General features: G+C 39.5%; 1 protein-coding gene across 1 annotated transcript; it reads left to right on the top strand.

Annotated features, from left to right (window-relative positions):
• The first annotated feature begins 4,804 nt into the window (after window positions 1-4,804).
• On the top strand, window positions 4,805-5,755 carry LOC102401206 (olfactory receptor 51I2-like). The gene has a single exon (XM_006061599.2). The coding sequence runs from the start codon at window positions 4,805-4,807 to the stop codon at window positions 5,753-5,755; it is 951 nt and encodes a 316-aa protein (XP_006061661.2).
• Window positions 5,756-14,861: the final 9,106 nt, after the last annotated feature.

The following is a 14,861-nucleotide window of genomic DNA, read 5'->3' as shown; positions in this document are numbered from 1 at the left end:
TGTAGGTCTCTCTATTCTTCATAATTCTATGACCTTATTCACAAGACTGTTTTATGTATTCTCTCTAATTATATCTTCTCATTCCTAACCTGTTAATTTTTACCTAGTGGATTCTACAGTGATGGAAAGCAGAAAGAATTTTCAAACTGCCTCTCTAAGATACATCAAAGTTCCACATGGAGAAGGAAAAATTTCTTCTATGCCCATATTCTGTTTCCATTCCCTAACCATCTCATGACTTGATAGAAAAAATAAAGAGATATTCCACCATTCCTTCCCTCAGCACACCTTTACTCTGTCTGAAACTGAAACAAGGAGGAGGTAATATGAAATACTTAATGGGAAGATCAGTTATTTGGAAAACTAAACTATTTGGAGTATCTGAAATTAGAACCTTTAGCAGAACTTCTAATGAGTATAATTACCACATGTAGTACAATCACATTTTTAAAGCTCGCTTTCTTCTTTTTATTTGAATCCCTTATAGACAGGATCCATTTTTTTTTTTTTTTTTTTTTACAGATCAGGTAACCAGTTTGAAGGAATATTAGTTTCATGAAATTATGGAGCTAGTAGATAGCACGGTTAGAGCTCAAACTCACATCTATGTGACTTTGAACTCAGTGGTCTTTCAGTGCAGATGTCTCTCCTGGAGGAGATCTCAATCTTGTAGAACTTGGTAGAGGGTTGGATTGGAGGTGATGGGAGTGGGAATTGAGCAGGAAATGCCCATTATAAGTGGATGGAAGTAGCCATGGTCATATGATCTGTTGGTTAAATCTTGGGAATAGCTCTGCACTTCAAGGTCTGTTTTCTTGGCTCTGAGTTCCGGAGTTTACTCATTGGGTCTATGCTTTTAATGGGTGTTCTCAGTCCTGTCCAGTTCTTTGTGGCCTCATGAACTGTAGCTCACTAGGTTCCTCTGTCCATGGAATTTTTCAGGCAAGAATATTGTAGCAGGTTTCCATTTCCTTCTCCAGGGGATCTTTCTAACCCAGGGATCAAACCCATGTCTCTTATGTCTCCTAAATTGGCAGGCAGGTTCTTTACCACTAGTACCACTTGGGAAGCCCCCAAAGTGAAAGTATTACATGCTCAGTTCGTGGGGACTCTTTGAGACCCCATGGACTGCAGTCCACCAGGCTCCTCTGTCCATGGAATTCTCCAAGGCAAGCATGCTAGAGTGGATTGCCATTCCCTTCTCCAGGGAGTCTTTCCAACCCAGGGATTGAACCCAAGTCTCGCATATTGCAGGCAGATTCTTTATTCCCTGAGACACCATGTAGCTTCCCTGAAGGCTCAATGGTAAAGAATCCACCTGCAGTGCAGGAGACATCACTTCGACCCCTTGATTGGGAAGATCACCTGGAGAAGGAAATGCCAACTCCAGTATTCTTGTCTGAAAAATCCCATTACAGAGGAGTCTGGGTTAACAAAAGTCCAAAGGGTCACAAACAGTCAAACATGCCTGAACACACACACAACAACTGTATACTATTTAGGGCTTCCCTGGTGGTTTAGAGGGTAAAGCTTTAGGTTCTGCCTAAAATGTGGATTTTAAGCCCCAAATTTGGGGATTTTAACTCTTGAGTTCTGTGCTGAGAGTTCTGATTTTGAGACTGGATAATTGGGATAGGAAGAATGCTGCTATGGAGCTTGGAGGAAAATTCTCCTCTTCATCACAAGGAAGCAGTTGGAATTTTATTTTCTCTTGGAGAGAGGGCAGCGTCTCCAGGGATAGTTTTTTTTTTTCCTCCTTCTGTTCCCAGGTGACATCTAATCCTCCTTTTCTTCCCCCTTTACCAACACAGTATCACACTCAGGCAAACCGGGACCCCAGAGGCTTTGGTGCCTAGGAACTCATATTCAGAGACATAAAGTCTACCAGTCTGAGGCTAGTACCTGCTTGAGGTTCATTCTGGAAACACTGTGAGCTCAGGTTCTTTGTCTTTCAAGCCAACTCTCCCTTCATTGAGCTCTTTCAGGTGAGTCTGAAATCTATTTGTATGAGTACAAGAAGTGTATTTCGGTCTGTAATTCTCTCTGTGTCCCTGTGTGGTTCCCTCAGCCTCTCTCAAGTCTCTGTGTCTTTGAGTGAATTTCTGTCCATGCAAGTGTGTGCTTGTGTATTTGCTATCATTTGTTTGGCTTATGATGGAAGGGTTTAAAACAAATAAAAATAAAATTCCATTTTGTCGGATTCTTTTGTTGGATCAATTGAGATGATCTTGGTTACTTTCCTTCATTCTATTAAGATGACATATCAGATTGATTGAGTTTTGTCTGTTGACCAATTCTCAAATTCCAGGAATGGATCCCACTTGGTCATAATGTATAACCCTTTCAATGGAAAAAAAATTAAAAAAAAATTCAAAATCTTTGTTTCATGTATATTTTCTTAAAAAAGAAAAAACAAAGAGTAATATACCTTCCAGCACCAGGTGTCCTCCAGGACACCACTTTCAGATAAGGCTACAGAGACGGCTCTATCAGTGAAGGACACATGGCAATCCCGTGATAGGGGCTGAGAGCTTGCCTCTGTTCTGTTCCACACAGAACCGAAGTCATGATATTGTCAGCATCACAGACCAGGAGAGATTTTGACCTCCTGAAACATCAGGCCCAAGGGCAGAAGGAGACTTGAAAGTGCCTTTAATCCCAGTTCAGCAGCTGCTGGAATTCTCCCCCCAGTATTTCCATCAATGGTTACACAATAGTGGCAATTGTTGCTTAAACATGTTCACTGACAAAAACTTATTGTCTCATCTAGTAGCTTTGACTCAGAAAAATCTTCCTTACCTGGATCCTGAATTGTCATCTTCATCTCCATCTGTCACGCACTACCTCTTACACCCATCCCTGTCCATCTTGGCTACAGTCTCTTCTCAGAGAAAAAGCATCGCTGGTTCCTTCAATGCTCTTTATATGACTTGGTCCCCTCTGTCTCTATGTGTGTCCCATTGGTTTAACTTTGATCTAGAGAATGGAACCCAGAACTGAATGTACTTCAGTTATGACCCTGAACAATGTGCTCATGCTTTTATTAATTCATGAATTCTTGAGCATGTCTTTGTGCTGGAAACATGAAGCAGTGGGAGGCAAGAATGAACTAGACACAAGCTTACCTAAGATTCCAAGGGAGAACAGAGGTGTAAAGGCACTTCTCATAAAATAAAAAGTATGTATAAAATATTTTAAAGTCATAGATGAGGCTATTATTTCCACTGAAGTAGTAATAGGAAAAGCTGCAGATAAAATAAAGGTGTTGACTATAGCAGCAACCCACCCCAGTACTTTTGCCTGGAAAATCCCATGGATGGAGGAGCCTGGTGGGCTGCAGTCCATGGGGTCGCTAAGGGTCAGACACGACTGAGTGACTTCACTTTCAGTTTTCACTTTCATGCATTGGAGAAGGAAATGGCAACCCATTCCAGTGTTCTTGCCTGGAAAATCCCATGGACGGAGGAGCCTGGTGGGCTGCAGTCCATGGGGTCGCTAAGAGTTGGACACGAATGACTGACTTCACTCTCACTTTTCACTTTCATGCATTGGAGAAGGAAATGGCAACCCACTCCAGTATTCTTTCCTGGAGAATCCTAAGGACGGGGGAGCCTGGTGGGCTGCCATCTATGGGGTTGCATAGAGTCGGACAGGACTGAAGCGACTTAGCAGTAGCAGCAGCATGAATGGCAGTGGGAGTTCAAAAACAAGGAAGAGGAAGATCAAGCAAACTCCTAGTCTGCTTAGGAGGCAGGAAAAATAAATCTGTCTGCCATTCTCTACTTTGTTCTGCCTGTGAAGGTGAAGATGCCCAACTTCCCAATATCTCTACATTCTTCTTCCTTAAGTGGCTGCAATTTCAGAAGGCTGGCAGCTGGGTTTCATAGGAAGGACCACAGGATGTACAGTTGAAAGAATTAGATTCTAGTCCCAGTTTAGCCACTTAATGCCTTAAGAACAGTCACTTAACATGGTTGTTATGGGATTGAAATGAGGCAGCTTGGTAGAGAAACAGTTGCCCATCCGGTTATCCTTTCTAGCACACAAAGACTGAATTATTTCCCTGAAGCTGTGCGCTCCTGGGTGCTGTTGTTACTCTTCGCCATCACTCATGTTCCTCCTCCATGCCTTGGGTCAGGGCTAGTGTTTATAAGCCTTCATTTTTACTCTTAGTGATAAATGAGGTTTGTCCATACATACATACCATATGATACCATGTTTACCTTTACAATGTCCATATGCAATAGATGTATTTTATTTTTCTGTTTTAGATATAGAAACACAGAGGCTTCGAAAGGTTAAGTTACCTATTCAAGGTCACACTGCGCATAAACTGTAAATTGGGCTCCAAACTGAGGTCTGTGAGAATCCATTTGCAGAGCTCTGAAACACTGAACATATGAAGCTATTTTTTTCGTTATTTCTTATATCCAAGTAAGAGAATATTATTATCTTTACAAGTTAAATCATGTATTAACTGATTGAGTATTGATTTTGACCCATTTCTGATTTATTCCAGTGCTTCTCAATTTTTAAATGATGCTATCTTTCATAAGATTGGGTAGTCTCAAATATCTCTTTTAGGCATAAGATTTTAGGGCTCTGGCTGTCAGGGGAATAGCAGGTGAGAATATTTTTACAAGGAATAATGTAGATGACTCCAGTTTCCTCCATGCCTTTCCATTTCTCTCTTCTTCACACTTTGAGGTAGGCTGCTAAGGCAGAAGGCTTCATGGGTGGGAGTTAACTGATTTTTTTTTTTTTTTCAAGTGGCAGATAAAGACTGATCACTGCTGTTGGTGACATGAAAGCTGAGAGCAATGAAAGTCTTGACCTCCTATCTGTCTTCCTGACTGGTATTCCAGGGTTGGAGGCCCAACATGGCTGGCTGTCCATCCCCTTCTTCACCATGTACATTGTAGCTATTGTGGGCAACAGCCTAATCATGGCAGCAGTGCAGGCAGATCCTGCCTTACATGAGCCCATGTACCTGTTTCTCTCCATGTTGGCTGCCACTGAGGTGGGTGTCTCTGTGTCCACACTGCCTACTGTCATGGGCATTCTTTGGTTTGATGCCTGCCAGATTGACTTTGATGGCTGCCTTGCCCAGATGTTCTTCATCCACACCTTCTCCTGCATGGAGTCAGGGGTCCTGCTGGCTATGAGTTATGATCGCTTTGTAGCCATCTACGATCCACTGCGCTACACAGCCATCCTCACCCTGCCCCGTATTGTCTCCATGGGTCTGGTCATTACACTGAAGAGTGTGACTCTCATGGCTCCCCTTCCAGTCCTCTTAAGGTTACTGCCCTATTGCCACACTAACATCCTCTCCCACTCTTACTGCCTCCACTCAGATCTGATCCAGCTGCCTTGTGCTGACACTAAGCTCAATAGCATCCTGGGTTTGGCCATTGTCTTGGCCACTTTTGGACTAGACTCACTGCTAATTGTGGTCTCCTATATGCTGATTCTTTACACAGTGCTGGGCATTGCTTCTGGGGAGGGACGGTGGAAGGCCCTCAATACGTGTGTGTCACACATCTGTGCGGTACTTGTGTACTATGTGCCTATGATTGGTGTGTCTGTGATGCATCGTACTGCTAAGCATGCCTCACCTCTGGCCCACACACTCATGTCCAGCATCTACCTCTTTGTCCCTCCTGTGCTCAATCCCATCATCTACAGTGTCAAGACCAAACCAATCCAACAGGGAATTGTCACCTTGTTTTCCTGCAAGAGAGAATTATTTTGAGTCATTCCAAGGGCGGGGAGGGACTTTGAATCAGTCCATAAACTCTGGTGGTGTTTCTTCTGTGGGCAAAACGCCACACCAGCATTTCTGGGGAAGAATAGGAGTGAGAAATTCAAAACATTGCCTTGGGCTTGAATCTGGATCACAGGAGTTACCTTGACCCCTTGCCATCTCATATGTTATCAACATAGGTGTGTCTGTATGTGCCCATGCATATGCCATCTCTGACAGTTATGATCAACTTGAGATCTTGAATGCCCTTTGCCTGTTTTTCTCAAGGCTCACACCAAACAGTCTGGCAAATAGGAAGTTACCTGTAGAGGCTTGAGACTTAATGATATTTGAATTGAAATATAACAAGTTCTTGTTTTGATGTGTCAGACAGATATTAAAAATCTGCTCCTGCCGGGAGCCGGCATATTGCATATTGAGTGCATATTGCATATTGAGTGCAGCACTTTCCACAGCATCATCTTTCAGGATCTGTAATAGCTCAACTGGAATTCTATCACTGCCGAGAGCCAGCGTGAGGAACTCCGCCCATGACAAAGGTCATGAGGAAGGAGGCTCGGCATACGCAAAGGCGGGATCGAGCCTCAGGAGTCCCCCCGGAAATTCTCGAGCATCTACCCCCAAAACCAGAGTCTGCCTACTTTCTGCTTTGTGCTTTCACCTACACCTCTGACTTTACGGGGGGCTGTCCCCCACTACCTCTCTCTGAAAAGAGAGTTAGCTTACAGCTCCAGTTAATAATTCCTGGGTGTGACAGTGTTTAACCTACAAACTCCTTTGGAAATCCTCTAGCCTGCCTGAATAGGTTTTTCTGGCCACATGTGATTGTTCAGAGCCTCCCAACTGTGAGAGGCAGGAGATGTTCTAAACTGCCTAAACACAGATTCCTTTGAGTAGTTAAAAGATTGATTAGAAAATGTATTGGTGAAGGGTTTTTCACTTGTTGGGCCAATGTTTGCTGCTAAGTCTCCATACTCCTTACCTACTGTGTCTTTGGCAGTGTATTGGTTGATATAATGGGTGTATAGAAATGTAAAATGCCGCTTTGTCCAATGCTTTTTGGAAGGCTGGCGCCTGACTTTGGAATAATCACCTTTAGAGAAAGATAAGTTTCTTAAAATGTTAACAGGCCTCCGGGCCAGAAGATGATGTCAATCACCTGAACTTTTGCATATGATAAGTTTGCAGGAAGAAAGCCTGGCTTGCTGCATGACTCTACCCCTTCCCCCATTATCCTCTATGCATACCTTAAGGTATAAAAACTACTTTGGAAAATAAAGTGCGGGCCTTGTTCACTGAAACTTGGTCTCCCCATGTCACTCTCTCTCCCAAATTCCAGCTGAGCGTCCATCTGGAGCGCGGATGTCCTCTGCGACCATTTATTTGCCTGGGCTTCTAAGACCCACTCGAGAAGGTGTCTAAGGTGGGGCACCTTCCGCTATTCGAGAGGGCGCCTGCGGCCTCCGTGGTCAGAGCTAACCTGGTGTCACGGGTTATATTGATTTTCCGCGTAAACCAAGCCACTCAGCTTCTTTTCTCCACTGAATTTTCCTACTGAGCTATCCTTATTTCAGCCGCTTTTCTCCACTGAATTTCCTCACTGAGCTATCCTTATTCTATTACTCTTTGTATCCTTAATTAAAGTGTAATTAAGCAGTTATTCCCTGACCCTCGCCTAGCCGTCTCTCCTTCGAATACCCTGGATCAGCCGGGGCTGGTCCCCGGCATGCTCCCAATAAAAGACCATCCTAGTAACATGACTTTGAGCAAGATAAGTGTACTTTTTGGATTGTCCCAGATAGTAGTGATTTACACTTATTTTTCTCAGCATCATTATTAATAGCAATCCCTTTTCCTCTCAAAAGTATTCTTGTTTACACAGTAAATTTATGGGAAAACTACATATAAAACAACTTTCTTCATGTTATATACGGAATCAGACTCTTCACCCCAGCTTACTATCCAGTGGTGTCTACTCTCAGACTATTCAGTCTGTCTAGAATAGTGGCTACCAAAATTTTATATGCCAGGAGATTCTGAGGATGAAGAACAGCTGAGTAAATGGTCTCAACTTAGGTATCAAGTAAAATATGAACAACCCTACACACCAGGTTTCAGATCTGAAAAATCCCAACAGAAACACCAACAGAATTCTGTTTTGATAGAGCTTTGGGTCCTGTTTTTCTGGTGTCTGGATATTTACATTCCCTTCTCCTCCTATCCTCACCATGACCGGAAGCAGGTATGCTTGTATCTTTCCTTCTGCTCCACCTCTTCTCTTTTACTGTCAGCAGAGTTCTAGTTGGCACTTCTTGCTTCTGCCTGTGGTTGTCTATGGTTTCCTGGAAACCTTTGGTCAAATGAGAGAGTACGTCTTCACACCTCCTAAATAATAGAGGTCTGTGTATGGTGGATTGATAGGCTTGTTCTGCTTGATCAGTAACTGGCCTCAGATCTCAGCCTCTCACACTTCAGGGCTTACAAACGCAAGGGAAATGTTTTTTTTTTTCACTGTATGCTATTCTTCCTGAGCTCATTCACGTCATTAGGGTCACCTTTAAACAGTGAACTTTTTGAAATGCTTGGTCTGTTTAAAATAGTGGCTACCAAATTTTTACATTCTCTATGTAAAATAATTAATAGGAAAAAATTAGGTATCCTTTTAGGCATTTTCAGGTTAAAACCTAAAATTTTATCATAGATTTACATAGTTGTTGAATGCACATTTTGGATATATTGTAAATATACTGAGGCTTCCCTCATGCCTCAGATGATAAAGAATCTGCCTGCATCCCAGAGACCCAGCTTTGATCCCTGGGTTGGGAAGATCCCCTGGAGAAGGGAATGGCAACCCACTCCAGGATTCTTGACTGAAGAATTCCATGAACAGAGGAGCCTGGCAGGCTGCTACAGTCTATGGGTTCACAAAGAGTTGGGCATAACTGAGAGATTAATGCTTCACTTTCATAAATATATCGAGTTAAAAATAAATTGTTATATCACAGTTTAAAATAACAAATGTAAACTAAATGCATATTTTGATAGCAGACATTCTGAAGTTAAATATGCATGAACATATTCTTTAACATTCCATTCACATATTTTTATGTTAGTCCTTTTTTTCCTCAAACTCAAATTTTTATTTTACCTCCACCATAGAGTTTGTAAGACATATAATATATTTTTCTGTTTGGAAAAATTTTAGTGGTTGCTCTTTCACAATACTTCCCAATAAATATATATATATATATATATATATTTAAATTTTGTGTTTAAAATTTAGTCACACATAAAGTATTGTTCTAAAAATGTATTCTTTTTGAGTCATTTTTCTGATATTAATACATAATTGATCAAAACAACATAAGCATAATACAAATTTTTATATATTAATACTAAAATTTGATTTCAATCCATCTCTTAATGAGCTGCATGATTTTATTTTTCTTGGATCTGGAAAATATTTATTATTTATTAATAGAATGAGACATAGTTCAATAACAATTCTGTTCCTATTTACTTTTTTGTTTTTCTGTAAATGTGAAAGCTGTTAAGTTTGGTAATATAAATGAGAAAATGGCATTGGTACCATTTATCATTGCACAATATCATTTTTAATGCCTTTGGAATTAAATAGTAAAAATCATATGATAATCTCATGAAAAATTATCTTAATGATGTAATAAATGATATTTCCATTGATCACTTTTTATTTTTGTTGATAACAGTAAAATTGATACCATTTGTCTTACACTAGAATATGCTACCCCATCACTGGTGTCATTCACTTCCTCAAAATCCATGTCAATATTTCCAGTAGTCCTTTTGATTGGTATCTCAGAAATGTTTACTATTTGGGATATACAATGGAAATATTAAATGGCTTTAAGAACTATGTCTATTCATATTTTTTCCTTTTTTAAAATTAAAAATTATTATTAATATTTAATTTTTGTAAAGTGAGAAAATAAGATTGTAGAAAGGAAAAAAAAATAGTGTAACAGAGGCATAGTCAAACCTCCTACATTCCCAGACAAAGCAATTTCAGTGAAGAAACTATATGGATGTTTAACATCTAAAAATTTATACTTACAAAAATATTTGTGTTCAGGAACTCCCAGAAGTATCTTCTTATTTCTCTAGAGGAACAGGTAATCAATTTGAAGGCCACTAGGTTAGATATGCACATGAGTTTGGGTGAACTCTGGGAGTTGATGATGGACAGGGAGGCCTGGCGTGCTGCGATTCATGGGGTCGCAAAGAGTTGGACACAACTGAGCAACTGAACTGAACTGAATTGAACTGAGGTTAGATATCCACCAATGACAGTATCTATAAATTGTCTAAGAAGGTGAAATTCAAGGTGAATTTCTTAGACAGATATTGATCAAATTTCACAGTCAAATATCAGGGGAAATTACTGCTTCTGGAGAGGTACCCAAAGACTTGGGATTATAAATATTATGTATATCTTTCATTAATAAGTGACTAATCATTTTCTTCATTTATCCAAATATATTTTTGAGTACCCACTACGTATAAAGGGTAGATGTGTAATAATATTTTATTTTTGGATGCAGCATAGAAAATAAAATCTAAAAATTTAGCAAAGAAGTTGAAATAATTATTGGGGCAAGTCAGATATTCCCTTATAGGTTTTAGATGTCATCAGCAGATGAATCTACCAGTAAGCTGTAAGTCTAAAGGATGAATGTGCTTCAACACACTTTAGATATGTAATCAAATCTCATTTTTAGTCACATTACTTTCATAGTCACTTCTTTTGTCATAGAAACTATCACTTCAGAGGGCATGATTGATTAGCAGCAACACTCAGAATGATGTTCAGATTATTCTTTTTAATTAATTTATTTTAATTGGAGGATAATTACTTTACAATATTGTGATGGTTTTTGCCATCACATGATTTACATCAGTGCAAATCAGCCGTAGGCATACATGTGTTCCCTCCATCCTGAACACCGCCTCCCCAATTACTTCCCCAACCCATCCCTCCAGGTAGTCACAGAGCACTGGCTTTGGGTGCCCTACGTCATTCATCCAACTTGCACTGGTTAGCTATTTACTTATGGTAATGTATATGTTTCAGTGCTATTCTAGCAAATCATCCCACCTTCTCCTTCTCCCACTGAGTCCAAAACTCTGTTCTTTATGCCTGTTGTCTCCTTTGCTGCCCTGCACATAGGATCATCGGTACCATCTTTCTAGATTTCATATATATGCAGATATTATTTTATTATTTATTATTGACTTTTTTCACAGTTGTTCAGGAATCCAAATCTTAGAAAAATCCAAAGTGATAGCTGTACAATTTATTTAAAGCATTATTTTATAACATTATCTAGTATATCTTGTTGTGTCTGACTCTCTCAATGGGTTGTAACTTTAAATAACAACCTCCAAATGGCAAAAGCAGAGATGCTTTGCAGTCTTGGTTATTGAGCTCTTGAAAAATGGCTAATTTGAATTGATATTTGTTGTAATGACATGTGGCCAGACTTTGGAGACTTAACATTAAAAAAAAACAAAGAGTGTAAACTATCTTATTTTTAAACATAGGTTACACATTTAAATGATTACATTTTAGATATATTGGGTTAAACAATATATAAAAGAAGAGCATATTAGAAAGGGAAAATACATGCTTAAATTGTTTTAAATATAGAGGAATACCTGTCTCCATAATAAAGCTGATCATGTTTCACAACAATTTGTAGGTGAAAGAAATAAATATTAGAAAAATATGTATAATGTATTATATACATATAAATGCATATAAAGTTATCTAAACATAAGATATTTTCTCTACCATTCATGTTGGAAATTTCATGAACCTAAACCTATGCGATCCATTAAACAAAGAAATGCTGCTTGCTAATTGAAATGTATTGCTCAAATAAAACCTTCTAATTTTGACCTTTCAGCACCAATGGTTAAAATAATTTTAGGCCATTCATTTCAAGATATATGATAGCTTCTTAAAAGTGGCTGACCTATTTCCCCAATAACATTTCTCACATATCAATATGTGGAAGCTACAAATACTGATACACACAAATAGCTAATTTCTAAGAAAGAATGTGTACAGTACTGTAGCATAATGAATGTGGTGCCTGCAATAACTTTGTTGTTTTTTAGTTGCTAAATCGTGTTGGACAGACTCTTTTGTGATCCCATGGACTGTAGCCCTCCAGGTTCCTCTGTCCATGGGATTTCTCAGTCAAGATACTGAAGTAGATTGCCATTTCCTTCTCTAGGGGAATCTTCTCAAACCAGGGGTAGAACCCACATCTCCTGCATTGGCAGGTGGACTCTTTACTACTGAGCTACCAGGGAAGCCCCTGCAATAACTTAGCCAGTTTTTAATACACACGATGAGTAATTTTTAAAAATTATATATAATAAATATATATAAATTATATATATTAATGACCACTCTGTGCTGCTGTAAATTTCTTTGAGTTTTAGCAAATGCCTAATGTCATCTGTGTACCATCACAGTATTACAGAATGATTCTACAGTCTACAAAACCCTCTGTGCATCACGAATTTAATACTCCACTCCCTTAAATTCTTAGTTACCACCAGTAAGTTTACTCTCTATGAAGTTTTGCCTTTTTCAGAGTTTTGTCTGTATGAAATCATAATTTTTTTTAAAAACCTGTTAGACTACCTTCCTTCATTTAGCAATGAACATTTAGGATTCATCCATGTCTTTATGTATCTTGATAATTCTCAGCAGTTGCTGTAAAGACGTTATGCAGAGGCTTGGCTGATGCTTTCAGTCAAACATGCTTTGTCTTTAATTGCTTAGCCTGTATTTTGCAATCATGCATTGGTCTTTGACCCCTGGAGAAGGAAATGGCAACCCAATCCAGTATTCTTGTCTGGGGAATCCCATGAAGAGAGAAGCCTGGCAGGCCTCAGCCTATGGGGTCACAAGAGTAGGACACTGCTTAGTGACTAAACTACCACCACTGGTCATTGAACAACTTCTTTTGCCCCCAAATCCCTCTTCATGTTTCTAAGCTCTAGTCCCTTTATAACCTAAATATTATTATTTTTTCTCCGATAGCTGACCTTTATTTCACAGTTTCAGAAATATAGTCTATAGGTCTTTGGTTGTATTAGTTTGCTAGGACGGCCACAAAAAGGGTGGCTTAAACAATAGAAATTTTCTTTCTTCAAATTATGGAGGCCTCTAACAATTTCTCACATTTCTGGTTTCTTTGGGGGCCTCTTCCCTGGCTTGCAGGTGGTTGTCTTCTCCCTGTGTCATCATTCTGGTCTTCTTTCTGTGCTTGTGTCCTAATAGTCTCTTCATACAGGGACATGAGTCACCCAGGATTAGAGTCCACCCTAAGGACCTCATTTTAACTCAATTATGTCTATAAAGACCCTACCTCCAAATGTAGTCACATGCTAAGATACTGGGGTTAGAATTTCAAAATAGGAATGTGTGGGGAATTTAGCCCAGGTCACTAGTAGATCTAATTGTCCTGAAGCTAATTTTGTTCTGTCACCTCTCCCTTCAGAAACCCCTTTTTGTCCAGGGATGTGTTTAGATGGCAATTGGGAGCATCTGTGTATGTAGATGATTACCACTCGGCCACCCTAATTCCTGTTCCCACAATGGCTGCAAACATAAATGTCTCCACAGATGTTCCTATCCATAATCTGGAGTGTAAATTGTGGAGTGGAGAAGGAGAAAATAATTCACATAAACTGAGCGCCTATGAAGCCTATTAGTAATTCAAGACTGTATCTTTTACATGGACTTCCCAGGTGGTGCTAGTAGTAAAGAACCCACCTGCTAATGCAAGAGACATAAGAGATGTGGGTCAGGAAGACCCCCTGGAGGAGGGCACGGGAACCCATTCCAGTATTGTTGCTTGGAGAATCACATAAACATAGGAGTCTGGCTGGACCATCAAAGAAATCCCGTGGCTGACCTTCAAACTGATATTTCTGAGAGAGGCTACCTGGTTTCCATAAAATAATTTTTTATGATCATTAAAGACACATCTGTTTTGTTTGTTTGTTTTGGCTATGCAGAGTCTTCGCTGCATCACATAGGCTTCTCTAGTTGTGGTGCAAGGGCTTACTTGGCCTGCAGTTGATGGTATCTTGGTTCCCTGACCAGGGATTGAATCTGTGTCCCCTGCATTAGAAGGCAGATTCTTTACCAGGGACCACCAGGGAAGTCCAAAAGCCACATCCTGTCTATCATAACATTTTCTAGTACAAAGTCCAGAATGCCAAAGGGAAATGGCCTCTAAGAATTTAAACCACATTAAGAATATTAAGGTTAAAAAAAAAAAAAGCCTATCATAGTGAGAAAAATGAATTTATATTCCCACAAATGTTACCTGCAGACATACTTGAAGTTTTGGTCCTAAATACTAAGACCCTTTAACAATGCAGGAGCATTAGTCCAATGGTGGGGGCTCTAAGTATACCCACCTCCATCTTTAGGCTCTTTGCTCATTGTGTGTGCTTAAATCATGCTGAGTATAGATTAGATAATCTCAGTTGAATAGCTGAGAAATATCTTGATCAATATCCATATGGCCTGGATCAATATCCAAATAACTTGATCAATATCTGTCTTCCCTCAAATATTTACTATTCTTTTGCAACAGAAACTCAGAGCACACCTATCCATTATATAAACCAGAAAAGTGGAGTTTACCTGGAGTAAGTGGAGCTACCTAGGAGAATGTGTGGTGGAGGCAACAACAAAGGTTTTCATTCACATTTACTTAACCAGGCCCACTGGAGAGAAAAATATTCAGAAAAAATTTAAACAGACCTTTACTCAGTCAATGACGCTTATTTCATTGGCAGATAAATGTGCTAGAATCAGATCAAATTGGAACCACAACTCTTTTGGATAGAATGTTTGCTGCTAGTTTCTCCCAGAACAAAAATCTAATTAAATCCAAGATCATGTCATACTCCCTTAAAAATATGATGGAATTTTTTTTTACACTCTCCATTTAAAAAATTTGACTATACTCTCCCTGTAGACCTATCGACTGCAATTTCTGTGTAATTAAGTGCATTCAGTACT

Source organism: Bubalus bubalis, chromosome 16 (genome assembly GCF_019923935.1).
Source record: "Bubalus bubalis isolate 160015118507 breed Murrah chromosome 16, NDDB_SH_1, whole genome shotgun sequence".
NCBI classification, from domain to species: domain Eukaryota; kingdom Metazoa; phylum Chordata; class Mammalia; order Artiodactyla; family Bovidae; genus Bubalus; species Bubalus bubalis.
The sequence above is the reverse complement of the archived record's forward strand: the minus strand, read 5'-3'. Positions and strand labels throughout refer to the sequence as shown.

Excerpts from the sequence above, each read along its gene's own strand:
- LOC102401206 (XM_006061599.2), top strand. The coding sequence starts at position 4,805 with ATGAAAGCTGAGAGCAATGAAAGTCTTGACCTCCTATCTGTCTTCCTG.